Genomic DNA, 16,377 nt, shown 5'->3' with positions numbered 1-16,377 from the left:
ACGATTGTTAACGTCTATATGCCTACAAGCGCCCATGATGATGATGAGGTAGAGTGTGTATACAAAGAGATTGATGAAGCAATTAAACACGTAAAAGGAGATGAAAATTTAATAATAGTTGGAGATTGGAATGCAAGCATTGGAAAAGGCAAGAAAGGAAATATAGTGGGTGAATACGGGCTGGGTAAAAGGAATGAAAGAGGGGACCGACTTATAGAGTTTTGCACGAAATATAATTTAGTAATTGCCAACACCCAATTTAAAAATCATAATAGAAGAATATATACTTGGAAAAAGCCAGGCAATACTGCAAGGTATCAGATAGGTTATATCATGGTTAAGCAAAGATTTAGAATTCAACTCGTTGACTGCAAAACTTACCCTGGAGTAGACATTGATAGCAACCATAATTTGGTGATATTGCAGCTGATGGATGAACGTAGAAAATATAAGAATGCTAGTGATGAAGAAAGTAAAAGGAACTATCGGCAATTAAGAAATGCTATAAACAGGAAGTGCAAACTGGCGAAAGAAGAGTGGATTAAAGAAAAGTGTTCAGAAGTGGAAAGAGAAATGAACATTGGTAAAATAGACGGAGCATACAGGAAAGATAAGGAAAATTTTGGGTACATAAATTAAAATCTAATAATGTGTTAAACAAAGATGGTACACCAATATATAATACGAAAGTTAAAGTCGATAGATGGGTGGAATATATTGAAGAGTTATACGGAGGAAATGAATTAGAAAATGGTGTTATAGAGGAAGAAGAGGAAGTTGAGGAGGATGAAATGGGAGAAACAATACTGAGATCTGAATTTAAGAGAGCATTAAAAGATTTAAATGGCAGAAAGGCTCCTGGAATAGACGGAATACCTGTAGAATTACTGCGCAGTGCAGGTGAGGAAGTGATTGATGGATTATACAAACTGGTGTATAATATTTATGAAAAAGGGGAATTTCCGTCAGACTTCAAAAAAAGTGTTATAGTAATGATACCAAAGAAAGCAGGGGCAGATAGATGTGAAGAATACAGAACAATTAGTTTAACTAGTCATGCATCAAAAACTTAACTAGAATTCTATACAGAAGAATTGAGAGGAGAGTGGAAGAAGTGTTAGGAGAAGACCAATTTGGTTTCAGGAAAAGTATAGGGACAAGGGAAGCAATTTTAGTCCTCAGATTAATAGTAGAAGGAAGATTAAAGAAAAACAAACCAACATACTTGGCGTTTATAGAGCTAGAAAAGGCATTCAATAACGTACACTGGAATAAAATGTTCAGCATTTTAAAAAAATTAGGGTTCAAATACAGAGATAGAACAACAATTGCTAACATGTACAGGAACCAAACAGCAACAATAACACAATTGTTACTGTTGTTATGTTCTTCAATAAGAACATAAGAAAGAAGCCGTAATAAGAAAGGGAGTCCGACAAGGATGTTCCCTATCTCCGTTACTTTTTAATCTTTACATGAAACTAGCAGTTAATGATGTTAAAGAACAATTTAGATTCGGAGTAACAGTACAAGGTGAAAAGATAAAGATGCTACGATTTGCTGATGATATAGTAATTCTAGCTGAGAATAAAAAGGATTTAGAAGATACAATGAACGGCGTAGATGAAGTCCTACGCAAGAACTATCGCATGAAAATAAACAAGATCAAAACAAAAGTAATGAAATGTAGTAGAAATAACAAAGATGGACCACTGAATGTGAAAATAGGAGGAGAAAAGATTATGGAGGTAGAAGAATTTTGTTATTTTATATAATTTGTTTACATCAAAAATTAATTTAAATGTCAGGAAAAGATTTTTGAAATTGTATGTTTGGAGTGTCGCTTTATATGGTAGTGAAACTTGGACAATCGGAGTATCTGAGAAGAAAAGATTAGAAGCTTTTGAAATGTGGTGCTATAGGAAAATGTTAAAAATCAGATGGGTGGATAAAGTGACAAATGAAGAGGTATTGCGGCAAATAGATGAAGAAAGAAGCATTTGGAAAAATATAGTTAAAAGAAGAGACAGACTTATAGGCCACATACTAAGGCATCCTGGAATAGTCGCTTTAATATTGGAAGGACAGGTGGAAGGGAAAAATTGTGTACGCAGGCCACGTTTGGAATATGTAAAACAAATTGTTAGGGATGTAGGATGTAGAGGGTATACTGAAATGAAACGACTAGCACTAGATAGGGAATCTTGGAGAGCTGCATCAAACCAGTCAAATGACTGAAGACAAAAAAAAAATTGTAATTAATTCTTTCTTTCCCCTCCTCTACATTCTTTTTTTCAACTACTAATTACTTTGTTTTTAACTATAAACTTTTAAAACAAAACCAGACAAATTTTTAAAATACAATTTTTTAATTATTTACTTCAAATCACTTTCATTTCCAGACTATAGATATATTACAAGATACAATTGAACCATCCAAGATGGTTCATTAAGCATTTAAAGTAAGTTATTAAAAACATTGCATTTATATTATTTGATTCTGTCTATTTCAAAAGTTAGAACTTTAGGTAATTCTTGTTATCAATGATCATTTACAAAAATAAAGTAAAATTAATTTACTTTTTATACTTTTCATTGAAAATTAGCTATCATTTGGGTTAATATGTTGTATTTTTAACTTATAATAGTATTTTCTAGTTGTTTAAATTATTTTTAGTTCACTTTGGATACATCTGATACAAACAATTCTGGAGATCAGATGAGCAAATTTTTAGACAGGATTTAATGTCTCATAAAATGTGCCTCAACTTTGTAGATGGATCATTGTTTTTTGCCATCCACTCATTTCCTTATCCTTGATCCCTTCTTTTCCATTTTAGTTTCTGTAATTATATGTTTGATCCTAAAAGGATCTTTTGAGAAATCCTTGTGGAGTCCATGAAGAGCATGCTGAGAAATTGTACAATAAAATAGCTTATAAAATAACCAATCATATAATAAAACTATAAAGATAAGATCAGATACTTATATGCAAGTATATAAGGTCGATGCATGTCATGTATATGTATTATGTATACAATTATATCCCAGATTCAATTCCCAGTCAAGCATGGCATTTTCACACAGTACAAAATTTCCATTTCATCTCATACTCTGAAACAATACCTAACAATAGTCTCAGAGGCTAAAGAAAAAAGTATATAAAATAACTTACAATAAGTTAATCTTATAAATTATACAAGAATAACTCATACAATATTGAAAATAACTTACAAATATTGGAAATAAACAAAATAGTTAAGAATAGAAACCTAAAAAAAAAAAAATATTTTACATGCAAATTTTAAAAGAAATTTAAATTAATGTATATAAATTACGATAACAATTCATACAAGCTAGCTTAGAGGGATTATTTTTATTATATTGTTGTTTACATTGATTAAAATTACTTAATTTAAATATAAAACTTGATAATGCTGTATTTTAAAAGCACATTTGAGGAGTTGAATAGTGCTACTTTTATTTAAAATCATAATTTAATTTTGAATAATAATTAACAGAAAATTAATGCAACAGAAAAAATTGAAGAATTCATCTTCAATTTTTTATTACCTCCATATTTGGAGGTAACTCCAAATATGTTTTTCTGGATAAATTAATGCATGTTTGATTATTTTACTGTTTTTCAGATTTGGTGGAGTTATATTTTTGATTTAAAAAGGGCATAAATAAATAAATATATGCTACTTTTTAGAGACAATGTTGAATAATCATATTCAACATGTCTTACAGGTATCACCTGTAAGACATCTGCAGACAGTTACTGCAAATTTTTTTAATTTCATATTATGTGTTTTTAAATAACACTGTTGATTTATTGATAAGGAGAATATTAAAAGTATATAATAAGATTGGCATTTCTCCCGCCACCACCCTATTCGGTCGCCCTAAAGCATAAAACCAAATGTCTGTGTCACAAACGGCTACTGAGCCTCGAAACAGTTTAGCGACCAGTGTCCTAAATGAGAAGAGCGACTAAGTGCAGTGCCATACACCACCGGCTTATGTGTTCCAATTGTTCACTTGTCATATATTGACTAAAATGGATAGGTGCACCCCGTCAACTACTAAAAATATATATGACAACCATAAATTAAAATTTATTCCATCTAGACAGCAATTTGCTGCCAAGCCTAGGTCGCTGAATGCCAGCAAGTACCTATCCACCATATTAAAGCACTTGGAGCCTTAATTGGCTGGTGGCTAGCCATATCTCTAGGGTAGCTTCCAGCACAGCAGTGCGGTAGAAGTCTTTCCCTTAAGTAAACTACTGATGTCAGTTGAATATAGCAACCACATCAAGGAACTCCCATATGGTCTGACATTCGGCTCTCGCCACATTGATTCGCCACTTGTGAGTGGCCAATTTTCCCCATGACTTCTAAGTTCCAGGGTGGCCTGGTCTCTGGCTCCCCCAAGAGCAGGACAGTCAAACATCAGTATTGGTTCAAATTAACATGGTTGGTGAGTACCTGGGCACCTGTTGCCCTTAAAAACAAGCTCAAGGCATAACATACCCCCAGATCCCATATAAACTTGTACAGCATCATCCCTAGTCGTGGTGCCCCATTCCAGCAGCCATGCTTCCATCGCTAGGCTTTGCAGCCTCTTCCGCAGGCTGGGGATGACAACTGAACGAAATTTAGATCCGGTGCATTGTGATCACCGTTCCGTTCCGGTACTGGCCCGATCCGAAACCGCATCCCAAATTCCTCGGCCTTCCGGCCTCTTCGCAATCTCCACATGGCTGCCCGAACTTTCACCACTAAATCGATGGGGAGAGCCTTTCCCAATACGGTAGTAGCCTCGTAGGAGGTTGTTTTTGAGTTTTTGAGTGCGGTGGGCACTCCTTAAATTTTGAACAAGTTCTCTATTCATATCCAAACTATGCGCCCAAACGGGCGCCGCGTAAGAGATCATGCTTTCGAAAACACATCGGTACACCACGTACATTTGACGGCCAGACAACCCATAGTCCTTCCGAGCAATCCTCCTAAGTTTATGGAGACGGCGTCCGTCGCTACTTGCCTAATGCGGTTGCTAAACAGCAACTTCTCATCAAACAAAACACCTAGGTACTTATGAACTCTCATTTGGCTGATTACACAGTCTTTATTCTTAACGTGGGGGTTTCGACTGTAAGATAATTTGTCTGCACCCTTGAGAAGCATAAACGTCGTCTTGCGCACAGAAATCTTTAAATTTTAAATGTCCATCCAGCCCTCCGTGGTTGACAAGGTCGCTTGCGCTCGGTCTTCCAGCTGCGGTCGTGAATTACCACGAACTAAAAGGAGCCAGTCATCGGCGAAAGCCTGGGCCGTGACCCCTTCTGGGAATGTCAATTCCAGAAACCCGTCAAATACCAGTACCCCAGCAGGGAACCGAGAACAGAATTCTGCAGGCTTCCCCTAGTGACGGAGTTTTCCACAGCTAGGTACGCATCTTTAGACAGATAGTCACGTACCACGGGCTGCAGGGCATCGGGAACATTGCGACGTTCCAACTCAAGAGGACGTTCTGTCCTCTTGAGTTGGACAGAACTTGTCCTCTTGAGTTGAACGCCGACTTGTGTTGGCGTTCTGCCAACACAAGTCTGCGCTTTCCACTTCGGCAAGAGTATTTAAGATACCATTCTCGGCACCAACCTCTTTCGTGAAACCATACTGGTCTCGATTTAGAAAACAGTTCACTTCAATGCTTTCCCAGAGCCGTTCCAAATTCAGCCTTTCAAGCAACTTGCCGATTTCCGGCAATAGGCTGATGGGTCGATAACTGGCTACCTCACTACGATCCTTTCCTGGTTTTAAGAGCACTCTCACCAAAGCCACTTTCCAACAAGTCGGGAAGCAGCCCCAGCCCTAAGGCACTGTGTGAACAGCCTCCCAAGCGGCTCTCTTATGTCAGGTAGCAGATGTAATAATATATCTGGGTTAAGTTGGTCAGCCCCGGTGCCTTTTTCAGTGCCATTCGAGAAAGCACTCGGTCTGTATCTACAGGATCCATAACCCGTACGCCAGGGAACAGGGTTGCTCCCGTCCTAACGCCGACTCTGCTTCACCATCCGGAGCATCTGGAAACAAAGTATCCAAGAATGCCTGGTAAGTGGTAAAGTGCGGTCACAATCACCAAACCCGCATCAAAGACTGGACAGCACGTGCAATGGCTTTGGCCGGTAACATGGTTTTGCGTGCTGCCAGGGGCTGCGCTGCAACTCCCCTATGGAGTCTTGCCATAACTTGAGTCTGGCTTCCTTGATGGCATGGACATACTCATTATGGGTGCGCCGGTAGATCCACAGACGCTCACCGCGCACGTCATCAACGATAATCCCCGTTAGGAGGCGACGATGGTATCTTCTTCTAGTAGACCTAACTCTTGCGCACAGCACGCTAAGGTCAGAGGACCACCACTTTTTCCTGGGTTTCCGCCTGAGTTTAACAGACGACTCCTTGGAAGCAGTGCTCATGACGCCTCCAGACACTTCCCGATCAGCGGACTGACCACTACCTAAGAGTCCGTCCATTGGCCAAGGCCACCGTAGGACCCTATCGCAGCCAGTCGTGATGGCCTCCTCTTAAACCGCCTCCGTAAACGATCTCATAGGTTACAAGCCTATAATCGCTTACACTGGCCCCGGGCCAGACAGTCCAACTATTTGTACTTGCAGTAAGTTGCCCGTCACCGAAGTGACATCGATTAACTTTCTCTCAGTTCGAAAGAGAAAGTTGGCGGTTGTTCTGCATCATTAATCAAGAAGAGGTTCCTGGTTTCCACCAACTGTTCGAGAACAGCGCCTCTGAGGTCAGTGAGTGGTGAATCCCAGGCGAGAGACTTGGCATTAACGTTCAGAACAACCAGCACTCTGGTGCCCGGAAGACCGTCCAGATCCCTGCCCAACTTCGCCAGCAAGTCATCAATACTCCACCCAAGCTGGAAGTATCCCGACAGTAGTACGACATCGAGCGTACCCCTCGGCATCACCATAGATGTGTCTCGCCCGTGCAATATTATATGCCCTGCACTGCCTCCCCCCGACCCGGTGTGCAGCATTGCTGCCTTTCACCAAGGTACAGGCGACGCAGTTGGCAGGAGCAGACTTGGCTGCCTTATGCCCGGAACACACACATCTCCGTCTGTGCTCTGCAGCGGAGAAAGGTGACCAAAGCTCTGACATTTGTAGCATCGGGTGACTTCTATATGGTCGACGACCCTACATGAGGTCCATCCGAAAAACAGATGTACACCGGCCACCAAGACCTGCCGGATCTTTGGCGAGGTTTCCCCCAATGACTCTTTGGGGATTCCTTCCTCCCTAGCTGCCTGACCACTTGGTTTCCTGAAGTAAACCCGTTCCTTGTCAGAACGTCGGCCTCCAGCAGCTGCTTCGCCTGCCGCTCACTTATGACTTCCAAGATGACACCGTGGTCTCTTGTTTTATTGAGCCGGGAGACTTGGATCTTTTCCTACACGGGTCCAGGACCTTTCTCAGGGTTAGCTCATCGCTAACGACGAAGCCCCCGGACCAGGTTTTAGCGGAACCAGGACACTCTCGACTCCTTTTTTGAGGAGACTTTTGTCCACTCCGACCGAATCTCCTCGATCTGCCCTAAACCTTCGGACCCGGAGTTCACCTGCTTCCCAGCAGGCTTACCTCCTGCCTACGGCCGATCACTACACCGCCATCCTCCACTTCTCTTGACTTCGTAGGGAGGCGCCCTTCGGGCTTGGCTCGTCCCTTCTTCCCGCGCATCCCTTGTACAGTTCCGGTCGCAGCCTTCCCCGCACAACTCGTGACAGAGGTTTCGGCCGGATTTTTTGTGCAATCCGCTTCACGAGGGCACAGCACCTTCCCTGAGGAAACCTCTGAGACCTCCTTTGCTGAGGACCGGGGCTTCTGCGGAGACATGCCGATTGACCTTCTCGGCTGGAAGGGGTCAACAGCCACCAAGTCCTTGGCAAAACCAACCTAGTCCTCCAAGCAATCTCCCCCAGATTGCTCCATCACAGCTTAAACAAGTAGCACGGACTGGGATGCTAGACACTACGTCCACAGCCTGAAAGAAACTAACACCTAACTCAAGGCAAGGTGAGCGTTTAACAATTTTTTCCGAGCTAGGCCATCTGTTCTCGCGTAACCCCGTTCGAAACGTCAAAAGCAAAAAGCTTCTAAGTCAGACCACCGGCGAGGTCGGAGCGAGATCGCTTCCTGAACCTGCCAGAGAATCCAGAAAGTTTATTGGTCTCACGAACTACAAACTGGGGACACCGACACACAAAGAAAAAGTCCTTATTTAGCCGACAGTGGCTCTCCTGCAACACACTATGCCGCTGTTCAGTGAAACACTTCGCAGCAACGCAGGTTGACTAACTGCCACCGATCGTGGCAGTGTTCGTAGAACACTGTCCTTGCAGTAAATCGCTACCGATAATGCAAATTGCAAGTTTACAATAGGGGCCCAGAGGCCGAGAAGCAATCTAAAATATATGATAAGAGTAAATTTAATAAATTTCAACCATATTATGATGAAATCATAATTCCAATTAGGCATGCCTTTTTTTGTATGCTAAAAATACAATGCACCATATTTCAATGCATATAGCTGTACATTATGTGGTGAATTAATAGAACAAAATAGTTAAGCTACTAGTATAGACATTATCATTGGTACTCAGATTACTGTGTCTACATTAAAACAGATAATTGATGAATTTGAACAATTCTTTGTCAAAACATCCACCAGTTAGTCTTATCATTCTAAATATTTTCACAGGTTATAAAGCTATGAAGCAATATTGAAATCATACTAAAAGATTTCTCTGTCAGATTTCTTTATTGTCTTTTAGATATGGGGAAAAATTACACACCATCAGAGACTAATGTGTTGAAAAAATATTAATACACATATTTTTTAATGAAAGATTTGAGAATAAATTTTATTAAAAAAATGTTAACACAAATAATTTAAACCACTACCATTTTTGTTCATTTATTTCTTTAAGATTTGTAGTCTGGTAGTTTTGCTTGTTATTTTAAAGTACATCTTTCTGTACTCCCAAGTAGCAAAAAAATTAATCAAGTCCATGTTAACAAGGTACTATGGTATTATGACCATAGTACCTTGTTCAGTTAATGGTATAGTCTCATGATTGTTTGGCTGAGACTGGGAAAGAACAACTGCTAAATATTATTAAGCAAACTTATAACCTGTTGTAGGCTGTATAATCTCTAAATAAATATATTAGAAAGTCTCTACAAATTTTATCAGATTGTTTCAAATCATTCAAAATGTTTCCAAGATATTTTAATTTGAGCGTCATTTTTATTATGATTCTACAGTTTATTTTTTTCATAATTGTAGCAAAGAGGTGCAGGTGGTGGTGGTGGAGAAAACGCTGCAAAATTGGAGCAGGAACTGGAAACTCATCGTCAAGAACTAGAAAAAGCAAGAGAAGATGCACACCATTCTCAAGAAGAAATGGAACGACTCCTACAACTTGTTCAAATGAGCCAGGAGGAGCAGAATTCCAAAGATAAAATGATTCGTGATTTACAAGAGTAAGTTTAAGTAAACCCTTCTGGACCTGTATACTGATAAGTTTTATTTTGCACTGTTATCCAGTCTTTTTTTAACTTAATCAAAATTATATAACCTACATAAAAGTTTCTGTTATCATTATTTTTATCTTATGTATCAAAATTGTTACTACATCTTTAGTTATTTTTACCAAAAATGAAAAAATCATTTTTGGTAAAATAATTTCTGCAAAATGATAGATAAACAAAGAAAATCATCGGTAATAACAGTAGAAATGGCAGTAATTAAAATGAAAAATTTGTGATAGGAAAATGGAGAAGGTTCATCATTTTTTTCATCAATCACAAATTTTTCATTTTAATTACTGCCATTTCTACTGTTATTACCGATGATTTTCTTTGTTTATCTATCATCAATATTGTCCCATTACAAACAAATGAAGTGGTATTTAAATATGAAATAATCGATTTCAAAGTTATTAGTTATGCTTAAGCAAAATAAGAAACGTATATGTGCACATACTGTACATACCTGCACATACTGTATTACAATATAACTATAAAAATTGATTAGAACACTAAGTAATATTAATTTCATGTATGCATTTCTGTACCGCCATGCATTCTATTATCCCTATCACTAAACATGAAATGTAATTTTTTTTTACTAATGCATACAACTTACATGTTCAGTAACTAACTGGAACACTAATGAAAAGCTCAGTTAATATTACCTTTAAACATTCATTTCTTTCCCAACCATCACTAATTTTTGTGACGATTATCCTTAATTAAATCCTTGTAATTTATGCATGGTGTGGCCTTTTTTCACAAATTTATGTAAATATTTTTACAGACAACAATTACCTACATTACATAGCTAAACAATAAAAAATTAAATACTATAGTATATTATAGTCACAAATTAGATATGGAATTGTTCTGTATTCATCATGTTCTAATTTACAAAAAATGAATAATATTCAGAAATTTGTAATCATTGGAACTCTATTAAATATGAAGAAAAAACAGTTGTCTGGTAGGTTTTTGTAGGTTTACAGACAGTTCCAAGTTTGTATATATACAAAACTATCATGTAGATAATCTTTAGTGTAAAAAAATAAAAGTATCCATGATTATATATAAGGATAATATTCACTTTGAACAACATAGTTTAAAATTATTTCAAATATAAGGAGATTAAATTAATATAAAAATTTTTAGACTTAGTTAAAGTTGGTAGAGTTTTCTTTTTATTAACTGATGAATTTCTTTCTTTGTAAAACTTGGTTTACTATGTTAGATTATTTATTGCATATTATGTATTTATGCATTTTACATATCTATAAAATTATAATTTATTACTTCATGGGTGGTAATATTACATGTTAGTTGTAAATTTCTTTGAATCTTCCTGTGATTCTTTGAAATCTTTAGGATTTACTTATACAGAGAAGGTTTCATTTAACATACTGTTGTCAAATTTCATATCAGCATTTACCTATGTAACGTACATAAATAATTTTTTTTGTTCACTGCAGTAGTCTGCAAATTAATCTGAACGCAGGGTTTCTTGTTTATTTTTATGTTGTGGTTACACTCCTTGACTACACCCACTCTTTACGTTGTCTGTGTAATGTGAAATTATTGTTCTTTGGTTATTTAGCAATTTTCATGTTATAATAATGTTTTGTGAAAGTTAATTCCATTTTTTATTATAAAAAAATTTTTTCGAATTGTTTATTCTGTGTGTCTTAAATATATAATAATAAACATAACTCCAGGAAAGCATTCAAAAATTGTTTCTCTTTCTAAGCACACCAGTATAACACAACAAATAGTTTCTAAGTGTAGTATTGGACTAGGGAAAGTGAATTCAATTTTAAAACAATTTAAAAAAAACTGATTCCTTTTTACCTCAAAGAAAAGGTAAATGTGGTCATAAAAGAAAAAAATACTCCTACACAGGATCAGTTATTAGTGAGGAAAAGTAAACTTGATTCAAAATTATCTGCTGTGGACTTAAATCGAAAATTGGCAGCCACTGGAACAGATCTGCATGTGACAGCTGTTAGATTCTAATTTCTTGCAGCTGGACGAAAAGCTCATCAGCCAGCCAAAAAGCAGCTTTTAACATCAGTAATGTGGAAAAACAGGTCTTGTTGGCCAAAGCATTTGCTAACTGAACCAAAGAAAACTGGAAAAATGTTATACTTTCTAATGAGTCACAGTTTTATGTCCAGCTTTTATGTACGTATGAAATGGTTCCATACATTAGAAAAGCTTCAGAAGAAAATATATCACTAGTTCATACCCAACAATCAGTTAAACAACCTCAGAAAATAATGTTTTCCAGGTCGTTTCACATTTGAAGGTCCTTGTTACATTACTTCCAGTAGATGGTATGTTGAAAAGTGATGGAAATATCAAGATTCTAAAGAAAAGAGTTGTGACACCTCTTCAAAACAAATTCCCACAAGGCAACAGAGTGGGCCAACAAGATTTACCACCATGACATACTGCCAAAAAAGTGGGAAAATGTTTTGAAGAACAAAACATAAAGTGCTTTCATATCCAAGCAACTCCCCAGATTTAAACCCAATTGAAAATTTTTGGGAAATAGTCTAAAAATGACTCTCTAAAATTAATTACCCCACAAAACTTGGCTTCATTACAACATTAATATCGTATGGTTTAATGACAAAGAAATGCACATTCCTGTACATATATTTAACACTTCTGTCTTTTGTTTAATGGTAGTATGAATTCTTTTCCCTACAGGGCAATTTTTTATGAACATATATGGAATTTAAATGTTTACAAATATTGAAAATTATTATATCAACTTACATGTATATTATCAGGCTGTATTATTAAATACTTACCTTATTAATTTCTGTTGTTTTAGAGCTCTTAAGAATGCACAAGCTAAATTACGAAGCCAACAAACTGCCAATGCACAAAGGGAACAGCAAAGAAGAGCAGAAGAGGTAACAAAGATAATGTTGCACGTCGTATTCAAATAAAAATAATACCATTACTTTAATTTTCTAAATAATTAGTTTATTTTTCATCGATCACTAATAAATAGCAATACTTCATAGCTTAATATAATTGTAGTTAAATCTCTGTAATTCACTTTCAAAGTTTTCAAGTTTTTTCGATTCAGACTCATTTTGTAAATGTGAAATAATTGGTTTGTATAACAATATACAGTTGCCTTGCTCATTTTTTGAAAAAAAAGTCATTTCTAAAAGATCTATTGAAAAGGACATGTTCGTTTTCTTTTTCCTTTAAAAGAACATGTGCTTTATTGCACTTGTTTCTTTATGAGTACACTTGCTGTTACAAACACACCGCACACGTGCGTATGTAACAGCACACATAATTTTCAAAAACGATGTTAGTTATTATTTCATACTTTTGTTTAAATTTATAAGTATAAAATTTTTCAAGTGTATAAGTATTTTTTTTATTGTTGTTATAAATTTCCAAAATTTATAATTTTTTTTATAATCAGTAATACTATGTTTACATTGTAACAAATGATCGGCTATATTAGAAAAACCTCTCTTTGTTTTTAATTGGCACAGTGATGAGTATGTTGATGAATTATTTGAATTTTCAGAAAGTCATATTTGTAAAAAACTGTGATAATGGTGTGTGTGTGTGTGTGTGTGTGTGTGTGTGTGTGTGTGTGTGTGTGTGTGTGTGTGTGTGTTACAGTAACAGATTATCAGCATCAAATTACAGACGTAATTACAGACAAATTATAAACATGTAATTTATCAAAAAAATAAATAAATTCAAACCTTAATATTTAAAACTACCTCAAAAAATTTACTTTTAAAAAAAGGATAGTAAATTCATTTATCAATTTTATAAAACAATTAAACTTTCTTTAGTAAAACAAGTTTAAAACCCAACCCACTCATTTTGTAATTTTGAAAGGGTATTTAGAAAGTTTATATGTAAATTTTTTTTAATGCCATTTTTTTTAGGTTTTTATAAAATAAAATAAACAGTCGCTATATATATATATATATATATATATATATTTTTTTTTTTTTTTTTTTTTTTTTGATTCTGTATTAATTTAATGAATTAACAACTTTGTATAACAATTCATCACTGAACTTTCAGCCTTTAATAACACAGTATTCAACAAAATGTAATAATGAAAATGTCAGTTATAACATATAACTAACAGTGTCATCAAATCCATAAATTATGATCAACAAAGCAATTATATATTTGCAAATTACTAAGAACTGAATATAAATTGAATCTTACAGATTGTTTAATTCTGGAATTTTATGTTTATTTGTTGAGCTGCTGCTAACAGAAAACAACACTTATTGTATTTATTGATCATGGAATACAAAATTATACATAAATTAATTTTAAATAATAGTACAAGAACTTCCAAATAAAATTAAACTGTAATACTATGATTATATTAATACTTTCATATATATTATTACTTTATTAATCAATACTTTCAATTAAAAATTCTGAATCAGTAAATTTCATTATGTAGGAAATGAAATCTCTCCTAACTTTGCACTAATACAGTAGGTAGTTATAATGCAGGATTCTTTATTCAATGACTTTCAACTAATTTAGTAAATACAAAACAGCCTGTGAAGGTAATTTTATTAATTTGAGCACCTTTTCTACTCATTTTTTTTATTTCCTCTATGTTTAATGTTCTGCTTGGCATATATTATCTGGACACTTAAAATTTGTAAACCAGATATGAGCACTAAATAAGAAGACCTGTATTAACTAAATTTGTAACAAAGCTACAAATTCAGTTACACCAAACTAATGTACTAGGTCTGTGTTGTAATTTAAATAGTAATATAATTAATACTTTAATTTACCTTCTGTGATAGTAATATTATATAATTATGTATAGCTTTTTTTTAATATAATTAGGTTTTTCTCAATACTAATACTTCTTTATTTCTCTTTTCTTTCTCTGTCCTTTTCTGTAACCATTTCTTTAATATAATATTTTATGATTTTTTTGATTTATTTACCTGCTTTTATTATTATTTAATTTTGCATGTTATTAAAAATAAATTTATTTATAATAGGCTGGACCTGCTGGTTTCTTAAAAAGTTTATTTTAATTAATATTTCTCCTATTAGAGGTAAATTGCAATTATGTAAAAAGAATTTTATAATTTACTAAAAAATTAAAGTAAAATTTTTTATTAACATAACAAATGAAGTAATTAAATTATTATATTTTTAGTTATGATGATGTATATTGCTGTTCAGTTTTTATTTTTCTACATAATTAATTACTGTAAATAAAGTATATTTATTAAATCAAGCGAAATACATCGGTAAATATAGCATGACAACAGACTGATAGTTTTCCTTTAGAATTTTACTTTCATTTCAATTTATTTATGTTCAGTTTTGTTTATTTTATTTTTTCTTACATATCAGTTTTTTTATGTTGTTTTATTTCTTTTTAATTACTTTTCCTTTGTACCCTATCCTATAATTATTATCCAGTCACCACAACTCTTAATTGAGGAAAATGGCTTGGAAGACATGCTACATGTTATTCGCCTTAAGGAAGAAAGGATAGAAGAGCTGGAAGAAGCATTAAGAGAAAGTGTACGGATAACAGCTGAGCGAGAACGAGGTTTACAAGAAGAGGAGGTTCGAAGAAAACACATAATGGAGAAGGTAATAGCCTTTAAAATCATTAAATTGTTTATGTTAACTGTGTCATCTTTACAAAGTGTGATGAAAAACCTTAAATTTTTTTAGTGCTTTTATCAGAACTTTTACTAAACTAATGAGAATTGAATGAAATGACATGCCAAGTTACATCATGATTCAAATTTAGAATCTTTATTTAAGTCAGCACCTCTACTTGTTTTCTTTGTTTTTATGAAAGTAAGTAAGGTTTGGTTTGGTTTGACTGAAGGTCAGGTGACTTATTTCATAAAAACTGAATTTGTTATTCACATGTTGCTTATCATGAAAACACACATGTTGCTTACTGTGTTAACCAAGTATGTAAAAATGAATTAAACTTACCTAAAATACAGATTAAAAATATAGTTTAAAAGAAAACTGATTTTATGTAATTAAAAGAGCTTAATTTTTTGAATAAGACTAATTCTTTTAAAATCCTTTAATATCAGGTTCACTTGCATTTGGAAAAACTTGAAAAATCTCAAAATATTTGCTTTGCCCTGCTCTGATGATCACTGGTGGTCTCTAGAATTCTGTCTTCAGAAGTGACATATTTTTTATTACTTTAAAATAGAAATTTAAGAATATTAACTATTTTGTTTGTAATATTCCATATAAACTTTTATTTTATTCTTATTTACCTAACTCTGGTTGGAACCAATCTTGTAGGCCTCTGCAAGCAGAATACAAACTATCTAAAAAGTCATAGATACTCTTACAAAGAAATTGTCATTTTAAGGAAAATTTTATTAATTAAGCAATGTTATCAGATTTGCACTTCCTGTTAAAACCACATTTCTTTGAAGTTATTTTGTTATTAGAAAATTTACTCTGAATAGACTGATGGTAAAACATCCATTAAGTTTAATATAAGATGAGACAAGTTTGTTTAAGATAAGATGATGTTTAACTAGACATAATTAATTACATATGAAGTAATTAATTAGATCTAGCTGAACTAAACCTAGTTTCTTCCATTGTTCTTTTCTTTTGGATTGTCACTGCTGTTTCCCTTACCTATGAAATTATTTTTGTCAACTCGAGATACATTTCATGCAAATTCACAAGCATTTATAATAAAAATATTGTAAGAAAAT

At 34.4% G+C, this 16,377-nt stretch overlaps 1 protein-coding gene across 1 annotated transcript in view; it reads left to right on the top strand.

Moving 5' to 3' along the window:
• Nucleotides 1–16,377, top strand: part of brp (ELKS/RAB6-interacting/CAST family member bruchpilot) — a 252,472-nt gene that overhangs the window by 225,011 nt on the left and 11,084 nt on the right. Inside the window, exons 13-15 of the mRNA XM_075360584.1 lie at nt 9,381–9,577; nt 12,465–12,546; nt 15,089–15,265. Of these exons, the coding sequence (XP_075216699.1) occupies nt 9,381–9,577; nt 12,465–12,546; nt 15,089–15,265 (456 nt within the window). The remainder of the gene's footprint in view (nt 1–9,380; nt 9,578–12,464; nt 12,547–15,088; nt 15,266–16,377) is intronic.

This window comes from Lycorma delicatula, chromosome 3 (assembly GCF_047948215.1).
Source record: "Lycorma delicatula isolate Av1 chromosome 3, ASM4794821v1, whole genome shotgun sequence".
NCBI lineage: Eukaryota > Metazoa > Arthropoda > Insecta > Hemiptera > Fulgoridae > Lycorma > Lycorma delicatula.
The sequence above is the reverse complement of the archived record's forward strand: the minus strand, read 5'-3'. Positions and strand labels throughout refer to the sequence as shown.